At 29.8% G+C, this 14,077-nt stretch overlaps 1 protein-coding gene across 6 annotated transcripts in view; it reads left to right on the top strand.

Annotated features, from left to right (window-relative positions):
• The window catches only part of LOC106786015 (neo-calmodulin-like), a 94,032-nt gene that overhangs the window by 15,414 nt on the left and 64,541 nt on the right, over positions 1 to 14,077 (top strand). For 2 of the 6 annotated variants that reach the window (XM_014746956.1, XM_014746984.1), the window contains exons 1-2: positions 9,112 to 9,207; positions 9,815 to 9,841. The exons of 2 other annotated variants lie outside the window; for them this stretch is intronic. In XM_014746956.1, coding sequence (XP_014602442.1) covers positions 9,127 to 9,207; positions 9,815 to 9,841 — 108 coding nt within the window. In that variant the 5' untranslated portion in view covers positions 9,112 to 9,126. Of the gene's footprint in view, positions 1 to 9,111; positions 9,208 to 9,814; positions 9,842 to 14,077 lie in introns of those variants that run through there. 2 more of the 6 variants (XM_014746974.1, XM_014747014.1) reach the window with 1 other exon arrangement.

The following is a 14,077-nucleotide window of genomic DNA, read 5'->3' as shown; positions in this document are numbered from 1 at the left end:
AGAAAGAAAGAAAGAAAGAAAATTAGAGAATTAACTTGTCTTCGTTGCAACTCTGTTTGTTCGAGTTTTCCGTTAAAAGTCATCAACGAATGAATATTTCCAGGACATTGGTGTGCAGGTGGGTATGGATATCTTTAAAAGCGACGCTTTATTAGACCACGTTGAAGTATTTCCTATCACAAGCCCTATACATCACGCCTTAGTGGCAAATAATCTTGTCCTTTCATATATATTCCAGTTGAAGTTCAATGAATTATTCATATATCTCGTATTCTACAATGGCGATGATTCTCTCGCGAAGTTATTCCTCTACTCAAGCACCGTATCTTCTTTTTATTCTTATTTTTCTTATTCCATTTCTTACCGTCGCAAAGAACTTGCGTGACAGTTTGAAAAATCGTGAGATAGGAGAAGAGGACGAGGATTTAAATACAAATTTTCTTTCGTAACCTACTAGCTTTTTATTTCATCTCGTTTTATACCTAGTGTCGTATTGTATTAAACAATAAATTTAACTAGTGAAATATATATATATATATATATATATATATATAACAACCCATAACAGTCTTGTCAGATCATAAATAAGTTCCGCAAGAGTGTTATCATTCGATGTACAATAATTCGTTCTTATTTTTCTTTTCTTTCTTTTTTTGTTCCCAAGCGTATGTAATGCTTTTAACGAAAGTATTATACGAATATAAGAAAAATAGATCGGATGACAAAGGATAAGTCGTTTTTACATGGCCTAAAGCTGCACGGCCTAAAGCTGCACCACAGAGTTCTGAAGCAACGCGGCCCACCTGTTGCTAGGCCTACGTCACTCGATCACGAGAGATCTCGAGTCTTTCGAGCTTTTTCAACTACAGCTACTTAAATATTCGCCCTCCAGTGAATAATAGTCACATCCTTTTATCTCAGGAAAACATTGAATTATCTCTTTTTACGTAAGTATTATTGGTTATCAAGGAACAAAAAACTCGTTTAGGATTAACTTGAAAACTATGTTAATCTTGTTGATCTCGAACAGGTGTGTGCCTGTTAATGACAATTTCTAAATAGTATTTTCTCTCTCTCTCTCGCTCTCGTTTTCTTTTTTTCTTGTATCATCGTTTTCATTTCTTTGATTCTTTTTCCTAATAATTATCTTAAGATACTTTTTTCATTGTGTTTTACTTCCTAGGTAGTCTAATTATCCTGTTTTTCCTCTCTTTCAGAATATTATCCCATAGTATTTTAGACAGACACGATTGATAGAACATTTTCTCTTTATAACTGCGAATGATTTTTCGAACAAGATATTTTTTCTTTTTGAATGCTTCCAGCTTGAAATACTTTCTACCGAAACTTTTTTCATATGGATTATTATGAAAAACGGTGGAATTTATCATTTGAAAATAATATATAAAAATTACATTCAATAAATATAATAAATAATAAGAGATAAACGCTTTATAATGTTATATTTTTAAAATATTAATTTTTAAATCGTTACGCTCATTTCACTAAAAAGAAAACTTAAAAATGTGTATCGACGTAATTGAAATTTTTAAATTATTCTGTCAAAAAAATGAATAGGTGACCCGTTCGGAAAAACAAAAACCATGTGTTGTTTATTACAGAGAGGCGGTAAAAAGATGCAACTTTTTTTAGTAGTATTGAATAAGTGAGAGAAGGTGTTCATAGAGGAATGATTCGAACCCGTAAAAGAGAGAGAGAGAGAGAGAGAGAGAGAGAGAGAGAGAGTAAAAAGACGTGATATTATTTATTTATTGTCGTGAACATAATGTTTCTATATTTAATAATAAAATAATTTGTTAAATATTTTAAGCGATCTATACGATGACCTTTTTTTGATTTTGTCGATAAAATAGTTTATAAAAACAATAGAAGGTTATTGCGATAGGATAATTCCGAACAGGAAAACGATATTTGTCCGTAAGTTCGCGAAAAGCAATTGCACTATCTAATTTAAATGATAATTTACTACATGAGATCGATAAATCGGTTTTCGCTACCGGAGCGATGTTAAAACCATGTCAATATAAAAGCCAAATTCTCAATTCTCCTTTGAAGATTCATTGCGAAAGCTTGTCATTTCATGTAGAAACTTCATTATCCTTTTATAGACGAATATAATAATGTAGAAGAAGTTTGAAATTTATCGGAATAATAGACAACGGTTGAACGTTTAAAGATAATAATAGATAATAAGGGAACAGGAGAAAATGAGAAGTGTTGTGTAGGTTAACACGTTAAATGTTATGGGATGTCATTGGTGATCTGTACTAAATTTGTTCGTAGAGCTACACATGAGTTACCAATAATTCCCGAATAACATAAATTTCTTGCACATGATAATACATTTTAACTTATCTGTTCTAAATAATATTTTAATATAATATGTAACATATAATAACAAATTCGTGTTGGTGCTACAGTTAAGTCATGTGAAATTAGTGTGGGATTTAACGTGATAAAATAGACGTGAACGTTAAAATAATAGACAAGAAAATGGTAAAAATAGGGAAATTATTGTGGAGGCTAAAATAAAGATGAAATATAAATTTTTAGCATTACAATAATAAAGATAAATAAATTTAGACAACTTAAGAAACACTTAAACAACTTAAATTTGAAGAAAAGTGAAAAAAAGAAGAAAACATAGTTGTTGAAGAAAATTGCGAGGGAAGTTAGAGCAGAATATTTGGACATAATATTATGATGTTTAAATCGGTGTATGATAGTGTTGGTGTATGTAAGAAATATAAAAAGATTGCGCATTAAAGAGAGAAAGAAAGAAAGAAAGAAAGAAAGAAAGAAAGAAAGAAAGAGAGTGAGAGAATAGTAAAGTACTTTCGCAGGGAATAACAGCTCAATGGAGAGAATAAGTTTGAAGACAAAATAAGAAAGAAAGTGAAATTAGTGCGATGTAAAGGAAAAATAAGTACAAGTTAGAAAAGTGGAATACAATTTTCATGCTTAACTTGTTACATAACAGTAATCGAATCAATTTGATATAAGTATATTGATATATGTAAGAAATATAAAAAGATTACACGTGGAAGATGGAAAAAAGGGGGAGTTAAAGTTAGAAAGTATTTGTTTTTTTTTTGCATATATCGGCGAAGAATAAATGTTAACAAATATCTTCGATGTATTGATTGTATAACGATTTACAAATTTGTATCACCTTTTATACGCATCGCGTTTTCTTAGGGAAGGAAGAAAGGCTTTCGAGAAAATCTAATGTGTAGAATGGTCGCTCGATAGATTCTCACACCTTACGCTCTGATAACGAACTACCCTTTCGGTCGATTTGAGAGCAGAACGAGAAGTTCGGTTTCCACCTTGTTGCTAAGGACACATCCCACATTTTTCCAACGCCATCGTGTTTCAGCTCAGCAACCTCTAGAGATTTTCTTTCCCTCGTATTATTCGCCTTTACTTTTTGACTATCTCTTGAAATCTTCGAACAATCGCTTTTTTTTTTCCCCCCATCATCAGTACTATTGAGGTTTAATCAAAAATAATATTACGAAATTTAGACTCGGTAAAAGATCTAAAAAGTTTCATATGATTTTCTTTAATTCAACTATTTATTTAAAGATCCTTATTTCTTAAAGTTGAAATTTTTAATCCTGCGAATTTATTTAATCGACTTAGGGAGAGTATTACATTGGTTGATTTTGAGGTAATGCTTTTTCTTTTTTTTTTTTTTTTATCACAACATATTTACACTTGAATACGTTTCGTATGACTCGATACATTAATTTTTTCTTTTTTACCTTTCTGTTTTATGAAACGAATACTTTTACATATATATAAAGAATTAATGAATAAATAATTAATATTTCATGCAGCAGTATCTTCAATGAATTTCTGTATTATATTATATATATATTTTTTTGTTTGTTTGTATTCGCTTTTATGAAATGAAATAATACCATTCCTTTGAAATGGCGTGGATCGAGTCATGGGGATCTGGGTCGGCTATGTGGAGCAACTAATGTCAAAGGTTACGCGGAAGTCCCACCACTTTATTCCTGAATTTCAAAGATTCACTGAAGATCCTTTTTTTTTTTAATAACAAATTTTTCCTAGAACTTTTTTTATATAATTAATGATCAAATTCCTTCCACTGTTGATTAAAACAAATAGCAGGCATTAATTATTTTACCAAACCGAACGAGAATAATTGTAAAACTTTATCAGAAAAAGAAAGAAAATGTATTAATTAAATGATACATAATAATAATATAATGAAAAGTTTGATCTCCTCTTATTATTACGATTAATTAAATTTCATTGATAATTATAGTAACTATTTTATCAAAGAACTTTGTTAAAGAGTAAAAAGATAAGCAGTATGTTGAAAACGTACAATTTTCTCTCATCTATTTAACGATACCGGTTAAATTCATTTTCTGGTCATTGATTATTGATAATTAATATTATTTATACTTTAACGGAGGCCATTAATATTATTAACGACGATGTTAATTATATTAGCGTGACGTGTAGTAAACGATAAGTGATTCTGAGATAGATAGAAGAGGCGTGAAACGTTGTTGTATAATTATGTCAGAGAAGATAACGTTGATATAATAATTGTAAGAATAAAATAAATGTGAGAGGAAAATGAAATAGCAATTGTTTACGCGATTTCAATGTAAAATAATTGTTGTTAATAATAACAAGGATGAACATTTATTTATTCCTATTTTTAAAAGTGTAGATATCATTTATATACATCGATCTTTTAACGATAGATAATCCTCACTCCGTTAGGAGTTCAAATCGTTCTGGGTTCAATAAAGCTTTCCATCCGTATGACAAAGCCAACTTCCTCGAGCAGTTTTCCATAGAATCACATTTACTCTCTTTCACGCGAATACGACGCTTTTACAATTAAAAAGAATTTTCAATGACTTTCGTATGAAAACGGGAAGAGGAAAAATAAATCTTGAAAAATAAATATTCTTAATAAATTTTAAAACTGAAAATTTAATGACGATGAAACGTCATTCATAATAATTACAACGACGACGACGACGACGACGACGAAACGATTTCAACAAAATTTTACTCGGTTTTTAGTTACTAACGTGATAGTCGAAATAATTAGAAAGTTCTTCGTAATAATAGTTTATCGAGTTTTTGGTAGAAACAATAGTGAAAAGGATATAGAAGTGACACTTCGTTAAAACTTTGTTAGTACACTTGTTAAGAATAATATTTCCAAGGGTGGGTTTAACTTTTACATTAACTTACACATGAGTTATTACTTTAACCTCAAGTATTACATTTCTAACGCAATTTTTCCTTATTTTACGTAGTAAAGATACTAATCTATTTATCTTCGTGAAAGAATCTTCTTAATATATTTTGAAAGAAGGAAGGAAGGAAGTAAGTTAAAACACATTATGGATGAGTTTGGTTGATAATTAGATTTTCAAACGGTGAAACGAAACTTTGCTCGGTAAGAAATGACAATAGTATTCTATCTTTCTCTTCTTAAATTATCCTTTTGTTTCAACAAATATTTTCTTTTCTCGCTCGGTTTGGTTTCATATAAGAATATTTATTCAAGTAATGCAATTTAATTTCACTGCTTTTCACGGATTATACGAGGTGAAAGAATCTTTCGAGAATATTTGCTAGCTTATCGAAGAAATTGCTTAAGAATATTTGAAAAATAATGGAAAATACTTTCATAGAAATTGATAGGAACAATTTGTTTGTATTTTTATTTATTTTATATTTGTTTTTTCCTTTGATGAAATCATCGATATGTAGGTATTAATAATACAACGGTTTGATTTAGGTGATACATTTATGATTAATAATGACTAATAAACAAATCAATAATTATGCATACATATGTTTATTAAACAGTTAATATTTATATTCTATAGGGTTTTGGCAAATACTAGTATCGTTCTAGGATAATTCAAAGTTTTTAATGTACAGTACGTTTTCTAGGGAAATGTCGGTTTCCATGGCGATTCCCGGATGTGTGTGGCACGTAAAATCAATGGAACGGTGTTAAGTGCATTGATTCAATTAGTGTCAAAACGAAAGGATCAAAATATAATAGAATTTGATTTACTACGATTTTTTCATTATTTTATTGTACATGGGTAATATAAATAAGAATCAATTATTGATATTATTAATTGTCGATTATTATCTACCGGAATTAATAAGTTCATGAGAAATTGGATGAATTGTTAAGAAGAATATAAAAAAGAAGTTGATGAATATCTGTTCAAGTCTTTTCCTAATGCACTAATGAAAAAGAATTTCAGATAACCGACAGCAATTACTTAGCATTTGCATTTAAAGGTTCGTTTATCCTTCTGTTCTTTCTGTTTCCTTTTTCTATTTTAGATGCTACAATTTCAATTTACTGAATGGAAAGAGATAACAGCGAAAGAAAGAAAAGTATTATAAAAATAGTTTTGCAGAAAATGATTATTATTTAGATGGAGATATTTTCTTTTTTAAAAACTATGATATTGTTTTTAATAAGAAAGCTAAAAATCTTTAATGAAAAATCGCATATTATGGTCTTCCAGGATTCACGTGTCAAGTTCTTTCAGAATATTTCACATACTATTTGGAATTCCAATGGTTTCTTTTTCTTTTTTATTAAACATGAACACAATTAAAAATAAGTTAGAAGTCCAATTTGGTTATTTTTGTTATTATATTCTTGTTTAAAAAACGATTAAATGAATGATATAGAAAAAAAAAAAACATAATTTATATGAGTCAATAATTATAACGATGGACTATAAGTGAATAAATTTACAAAAAAAAATTAATTTTATGATTTATATATATTAGAATATTAATATAATTGTAATACAAAAGAAAATTATAGTAAAAAATCAATATTTTTAATTATTTTTATTTATACTACTTTAATAAATATAGACACATATATTATAGTGTATAAAAACGAGGGAATGTGAGGGAGACGAGGTGAGCAAATCGATAAAATTGAAATTTCGTACAAAAGTATAGTTGTATCGTCGGTAACGGTGACCGCTATAATAAAAGTATTTTTCAAATTTTTTTCCGTGTGGCGTTTATTCCTATGAGAGTACTTCGATGGTGCGTCGATCAATGAGAGATATACGCATTTACAAAGCTACGTGAGGAAATGGATTTCTATAGGAAGTTCAACCCTTTCAAGCTCGCACGTGTGACTTTCTTTTCATCATCGTCGTTCAATATCCACCTTTTCGTTCCCGCTACCACCGTAACTTTCGGTTTTGATTTTATTTTAATTTCTAAATTCATGATAAACGATATATCCTTTTTAAATATTCGTACGAAAATTGATAATTTTTTTTTATCGGTTATCATATTTTTCTTTTATCGAAGTGAAGTATATTAATTATTGAAATTATTTGCTTGAGAGAAAAGAGAATAAGTACTTCATCATATTATTCATATTTGGAATTTCTAGTTCGAAAGCTTGTTCGCAAGCTCTTCGCAAATTTATAACCATTCTCTAGTAGTAGATATGATACTCATCAAATAAATTTACATGCATGTACGTAATACACAATAGCAATATCTCGATTCGTGTTTCTCTCTATATGTATATATATATATATATGTAAAGGGTGAATCCAAATTCATGGTACAAATGAGGCAAAGGAGATTCTATAACTCACAATCAGAATAAGATGAAAATGAAGAATAATGAAATTCTGTGGAAGGCTTTGCTTTCATGTAAATTGATATGAATCTGGTACACGTGTATCTAATTGGTTATTGGAATTAGTGATTTAACTACAAATTTTTTCTATGCTGCTTTTGTACAGGAAACAATTTCAAGTACTGTTTATTATCAGAATATTAACTATCAATTAGCAACATAATATGATACATTAATTAGTAGTATAAAGATATAATTTTTATGTTAAGATTTTTAATTAATTAATATAACATTTTTAGAGGTAAGAGTACTGCTAGTATTTTAGACTTTATTTAGTACCATGAATTTCGGTTCACCCTCTATACACAAGTGGTCTATACAAACTATTTCATTGTAAACGATACCGCCAAATATTTCCAATTGTGTAACCGTTGTGTATTTTGGCAAGCATAGTTAAACTTTTAAGTGCCATAACTCGATTAAATAACAATGAATAAGTACACTATAGGTGTGCGTAAGATTCGTATTAATATATTCTACAACATTTGTTAGACTTATAAATACTGATTTACATTTGACAAAATTCCTATAAATTTTGTATTTTATCAATGGTGCTTCCTATGAAATAGATAGAATAAATATTACATTTTCTTCGTAAAAATCCAGCCAATTTTTATTTGAAAATATTTATTTATAAGACCCTTTGGGAATGAAATTATATCGTGTAAAATGGAACACACGGTATATAGCTTTCACTTACAATTAGATGATATACACGTGTACGTGTTCACGACGCTTCTTCTCTCTTTGCTTCTTGAATCGAGCACACAAACGCACCGAGACCAAGGTTCGTTGCCAATTACTCTGAGTGTGTGCAGAATATAGAGTGGAAATTCTCGGAAGATCGGCGAGTATCTTAAGGTTGTCTTCCTTCTTCCTATCTCTCTCTCTCTCTCTCTCTCTCTCTCTCTCTCTCTCTCTCTCTCTCTTTCTCTCTCCTTCTTCGGGTCCTTGGAAATTTTATAAAATCACGTGAACCAAGGGAAAAGACTCCTTACTTTTCTTTTTCGTTTTATTTTCCCACATATTTTTCTTACCTTTTTTTTTTTTTTTTTCTATCTGTGAATCTTCTTACCTTCTTTATTTGTCTTCATATTTACTGAGAATAAAAAAAAAAAACAAGAAAAACAAATAGTTCCAATTTTACGATGATAATATACGTAATTTCGCGTTTTAGATGAAATAATATGTAAATAAGTTTTCTCATCGAGCTTTCACCAAGCCCACACGTCGTTGTCGTTGTCGTGTGCGTTTGAACTTTAATGTGAGATCGATCACGTTTAGAGAAATCGATAGATGTCTCATAAATATATCTATTTTCTATATAGGATCATTTTGAACTCTGCAACGTTTCTCTACGATATTTTCACGATTTTCGATATTAAGCCGATATGCGGAAAGATAAAGGAGAATCATCGTTAACAATAAGAAAGTCGAAAGGTCGAGAGAAGGATGGAATAACATGTATCTGTGTAAGTTTAGAATTAAGTTAATATTAACGTCCCTCTACGATCCTTATATATTTTTAATTTTATATAATAATATAATACATATGTTATACGTGTGCTAATATATATTATATATGACAGTGGATTAAGTCAAAATATTAAAAAAATTGATTTTATGATATATTTTGTGTGTATAATCATTTAGTATATTATAAAATAAATCATAAATGAATACTTTATATTTTTGGACTTGATTGGTTTTCATAATTATTAGCACATATATATATACACGTTTGGGATTACTGACGTTGCATAAATGCATAAATTTAATAAATTATCTTACATCACCGTCACATATCGTTTATTCGTCATGTTCGTTGTATTCCTCTTTCACGTCTGACCTCACGCGGGTTTTTCTACTTATTTTTGCAAGCTCATTGCGCCACGTTTCTTGTTTATTGTCCGATCCTTCTTCACTCTTTCTTTCTTTCTTTCTTTCTCTTTCTCTTTTTTTTGTTTTCGCTCCCACATCTGTATAGGAAAAAATATGTAATTATGTCAATATATTTTTCAGTTATTTTGATTCTAGCTATCTGTATAATATTCTTTCTTGTCTTTTTCTATTGTACAGGCACATCGCGGGCCAGCAGTCGTGCAGGTATAATTTTTCAAGCACCAGCACTCGCAGTTTTTAAATTATCTGTAAAAAGGCACACCTTAGGCGTTTCTAGCGCGTAGAATGCCATTTGCGAATTTATCAAGTTAGAACATAGGAAAGAGAAATGTCTTAGGCCTCTCTCTTTATCTCTAATATCACTTTAATTAGAATAACGACGTTGTCAAAGCTTCTTAGCGTATATTTAGTCGTTGATCGATCATTTTAGACTAACCATGCCATTAAATTATGTTTGACTTCTGTTTAGAGTAGAACACCGCTTTAATCACGGTAGCAAACGAGAAATTATTTGTAAAATTTGCGAGATTTTATTTTGCGAAAGGGTCGTACCCTCATTTTCTTTCTTTTTACAATTGATTACATTTTTTCGAGCGAATGCCCGGGAATTTAGAAAAAAAAGAAATCAAAGAACAAACATAAAAACGACAATTCGAATTTCTCTAATGGTATTTTTGCATTTTTGCTTATATAACTTTTGTTCTATTTTATTTTACTTTTTATTTTTCATTCTTCTACCTCATATCCGTCGCAAACGCTTGGCATGAGTAATAACGAATGCACAGAAGAGAACAATAATAATTCCAAAGCATGGTCCGATAGTTTAGTCATATTTATTAAACTACGTTTTTAGTTCTTTGTTTGTGTCTCTTTTTTTTTCTCTCTCTCTTTCTCTTTTTTCTCTCTTTTTCTTTCTCATTATTATCATTAGACGCAGCAGCCTTTTTAGTAAATTAGAAGCGACAACGTGGTGGAACTTTAATCAGAATGACTATTTAACTCATCATTTTTTGTTTTATAGGTAAGTGGCTCGTTCTGCACAAGAGGTTCATGTTCCGTCGGTAAGTCACAGTTTTGCTATCACCGACAGCTTACGTCCTTATCGAAAGCTCACTGCACTTTGTATACGTTGATAAAATAGAATGTGCCTTATCGACCTCCTTGTTGAGATTTACCATCTGTAAAGCAAGTCAAAACTCGTTTGGTAAATTTAATACCGTCGGTAAAATCGTCGAGGTTTGTTCGAAAGCTCTTGTTTTCCGACGCAAGTGATACGAGTCCGACATATCTCGTACAAATCTATGTGTATGACTCGGTCGGCATCGTTATATAATCTTAACGTTACACAATATTATAACAAATAACATAAACGCTTACTCTCGTTAATTATTTGTATAAATTTTATTGAATATACATACGAAATAAGCTATTTTATAATATTATATAATTTAAAAGGTATGAGAATTTAATCATTACGAAATATTCATCCTTTTCATTATCCTCAACTTTGCACTTGTTTTTTTACTTTTAAATATTATACATTTTCAAAAGATATGAAAAATGTGAAATGAATATAATTTATTTATTGGTCAAATGAATATTTGTATATATACAGATAGTTAATTTGAATAAAACAAACTTAAAAGGTCTGTAAAGAAAAAGACTGCCAATAATCATCTATTTCTAACATAAAATTACTCTCGTTAACGATTAAATCTAAAAAGAAATTATTATTCGAAAAGATTTTGGATAAACGAAAGTGAACTTTTAAAAAGTCATAATAGGTACTTAGACTGATGTCAAATTGCGAGTTAAGTATTGCTTAACGGAAGCAATTTTTCTTGATAAGAACAAATAATGAACGTTGATTATTCGCTCTAGAAATTTCAAAGTTACGTACGTTCGTTGGAAGGGTCTATTAAACATGGAAGAGTAATAGAAATTACACGTTTCAATTTTTGATCTCTCTATTTTTATTTTTATGAAGCTAGATTTTTCTCAAAACTCGACTAGAAATCCGTGTCCCGTGATTTTATTTTTAATGTAATAGCACGTTTGAAAAAAAAATACAGTAAATTTTTCTCTGAAAACGGACGTGACGTCGAGCAATCGTTCCTGGTGTCCGACAGTTTCCATACAAAGTCAAATTTGATATAATAAGCTCGTCTGTCTCGTTTATACTTTCTTTTCCAAATACGAATTTTTCTTCTTAGAAGAGCTTACTTCCATAATATCCTTCTCGTGAAATGTCGATGGAAACAGTCTTTCCTTGTGATTGAAAGAGTTACGTGTTTGCTTCACGAAGCCACGGATCATTTTTCATTTTACATTTACGTTACGTTACTCTATCTATGGGAAAAACGTGAATTTAAACGTAATTGTTCAATCTTGCCCACTAAATTAAATTAAACCAAAAATTTAATCTCTTTCGATAAGAATCTATCTTCCTGTCTCTTAGAAACACACAATAAAAACAAAAGAACAGAATATTTTTCGAAAGTTCACAAGAGAAGGAATATATATTTTACATACACTGATGAGTGGGGTAGATGCATTATAGTTAAAACAACAAAACGATTTATAAGGTTCATTTGTGAAAATACTTTTATTTTTTTTCTACATGTAATTATAGCGATAGGAAAAGTTGCTTAAATATGATTAAGTATGTAATTTTCTCGATGACATATACGAAACATTTATTCACGACTATCTCCATAAATTCATTTCCGGATGGAAGATAAATTTTTCTCTACCTCACTCTTTTCTCCATCTTTATTCGGTCGAACGATTTTAAGAATTAAAAAAGCTAATTTCATTTAACGAGAATGAAATCACTCTCGGTGAAGTTTATGCGACCCTAGCGAGAAATCACGAAATATTATGTGAGATAGCTAGCGTTAAAGAGAGAGAGAGAGAGAGAGAGAGAGAGAGAAAGAAAGAGAAGCGAGATTGTATAAGGGATGGAACAAAATGAAATTTTAAACTAGGTGAGATGCACACATAAGTGTTTCTTAGTATAAACGAAAATTATATTTTCATTAAAGGCTTTAGCGGTTTCAACGACGTCCACATAGGAACGTTGAAAAGATTATTTAATATTTTCTAAATAAATCATCCTACAATGTCGATAATATCATTTTAATGTAACTAATTATAAATAAAAATAAGTCGATTAAAATTTCTTTTAGATGATGTTACAAATTTGTATTATATCATGTTTATTTCGTTAGATTATTTATCAAAGTAATTTTTAATAATTCGTTAAATAGTACATTGTAAAATAGAGACTTGAACAAATGTATTTTGATACCATCATATAATTATAAATATAAACATACATAAATATTTAGTTTGTCATCTGGTCCACCTTACTTTTGAGTTATGTTTAACTTCACAAAGTTACACGATGGCCGACAGTAGTTCAGTTTCGTTGGTGGTTTCGGATCATCGAGTTTTATTTGTTTGTGGACAACGATCAAAATGTCCTTGCCATTTCCTATGTTTCAGTTGACTTAGTCCAAGCGAAAATAATTTTTATATTGGACTAACACAGATAGGGGCTACGGTGTAACCACTTTGAGTAGGATACTGCAATATCATCGATTCGTGTTCGTAGTTGTTTTAATCGTTCTGAAAATTCATCGGATTTATTTGTTAAACAATATTTCGAAATTTCTTAGCGATATGGATATTTATTTCCGTTCGTTAAAACATTTTTGAAGAAAAGATGTTAAACAATGTGATTTGTATAAGAAGAAAATCGTATAATCTCTTAGGATTTAAGGGATGCGTCAGAGTGCCAATTTGTTTTGACAAGATGATAGGAAACATTAGTTGGGTTAGGAGAGAAGTGTCATAAATGCCAAGTCCGTAAAAGTTACGCCCTTTTATTCTAACAAGATAGGGTAGAACGTAGAGTTCGACCTTTATTAAACTCGTCTGAGAAACATTGAAATTGAAGAGAATGAGGGTTCCTATCTATCGACTGTCATTTATTACATACGTCAATTCCGTGTTTTCCAATGACATCTGTCAATAGTAGCTAAAGGAACTTTAACAATAGCTACGGATGTGCGATATGGTGAGAAACAAGTTAGGTTTTCAGGGACGTGTGCTGTTCTATCCTTCGTCAGAGACATGAAGCATTTATTCGTATAAAACGTATACGTTTCTCTAGGCAACTAAATGATGACTTTTTTAAATAATTTTCTGAAATCAATAATATAATTCGATAGTACAATGAGATATATTTCTTCACATTATGCCTGATTTATTAACGAAAAGCAATAGCTCCTTTTTTTATTTTCATTTAAATCACGAATTTAGTTATTAATATAAATGATACTAATATATAAGTCTCAAAGGGAATTATAGACGGTTATTAAATCTTATGAACAATTTATTTTGAACTAGTTGTACGTTTCGTCCCTTACTGGGGAC

The sequence above is a fragment of the Polistes canadensis genome, unplaced genomic scaffold (genome assembly GCF_001313835.1).
Source record: "Polistes canadensis isolate GaletaPanama2010 unplaced genomic scaffold, ASM131383v1 scaffold_3, whole genome shotgun sequence".
NCBI classification, from domain to species: Eukaryota; Metazoa; Arthropoda; class Insecta; order Hymenoptera; family Vespidae; genus Polistes; species Polistes canadensis.
The sequence above is the reverse complement of the archived record's forward strand: the minus strand, read 5'-3'. Positions and strand labels throughout refer to the sequence as shown.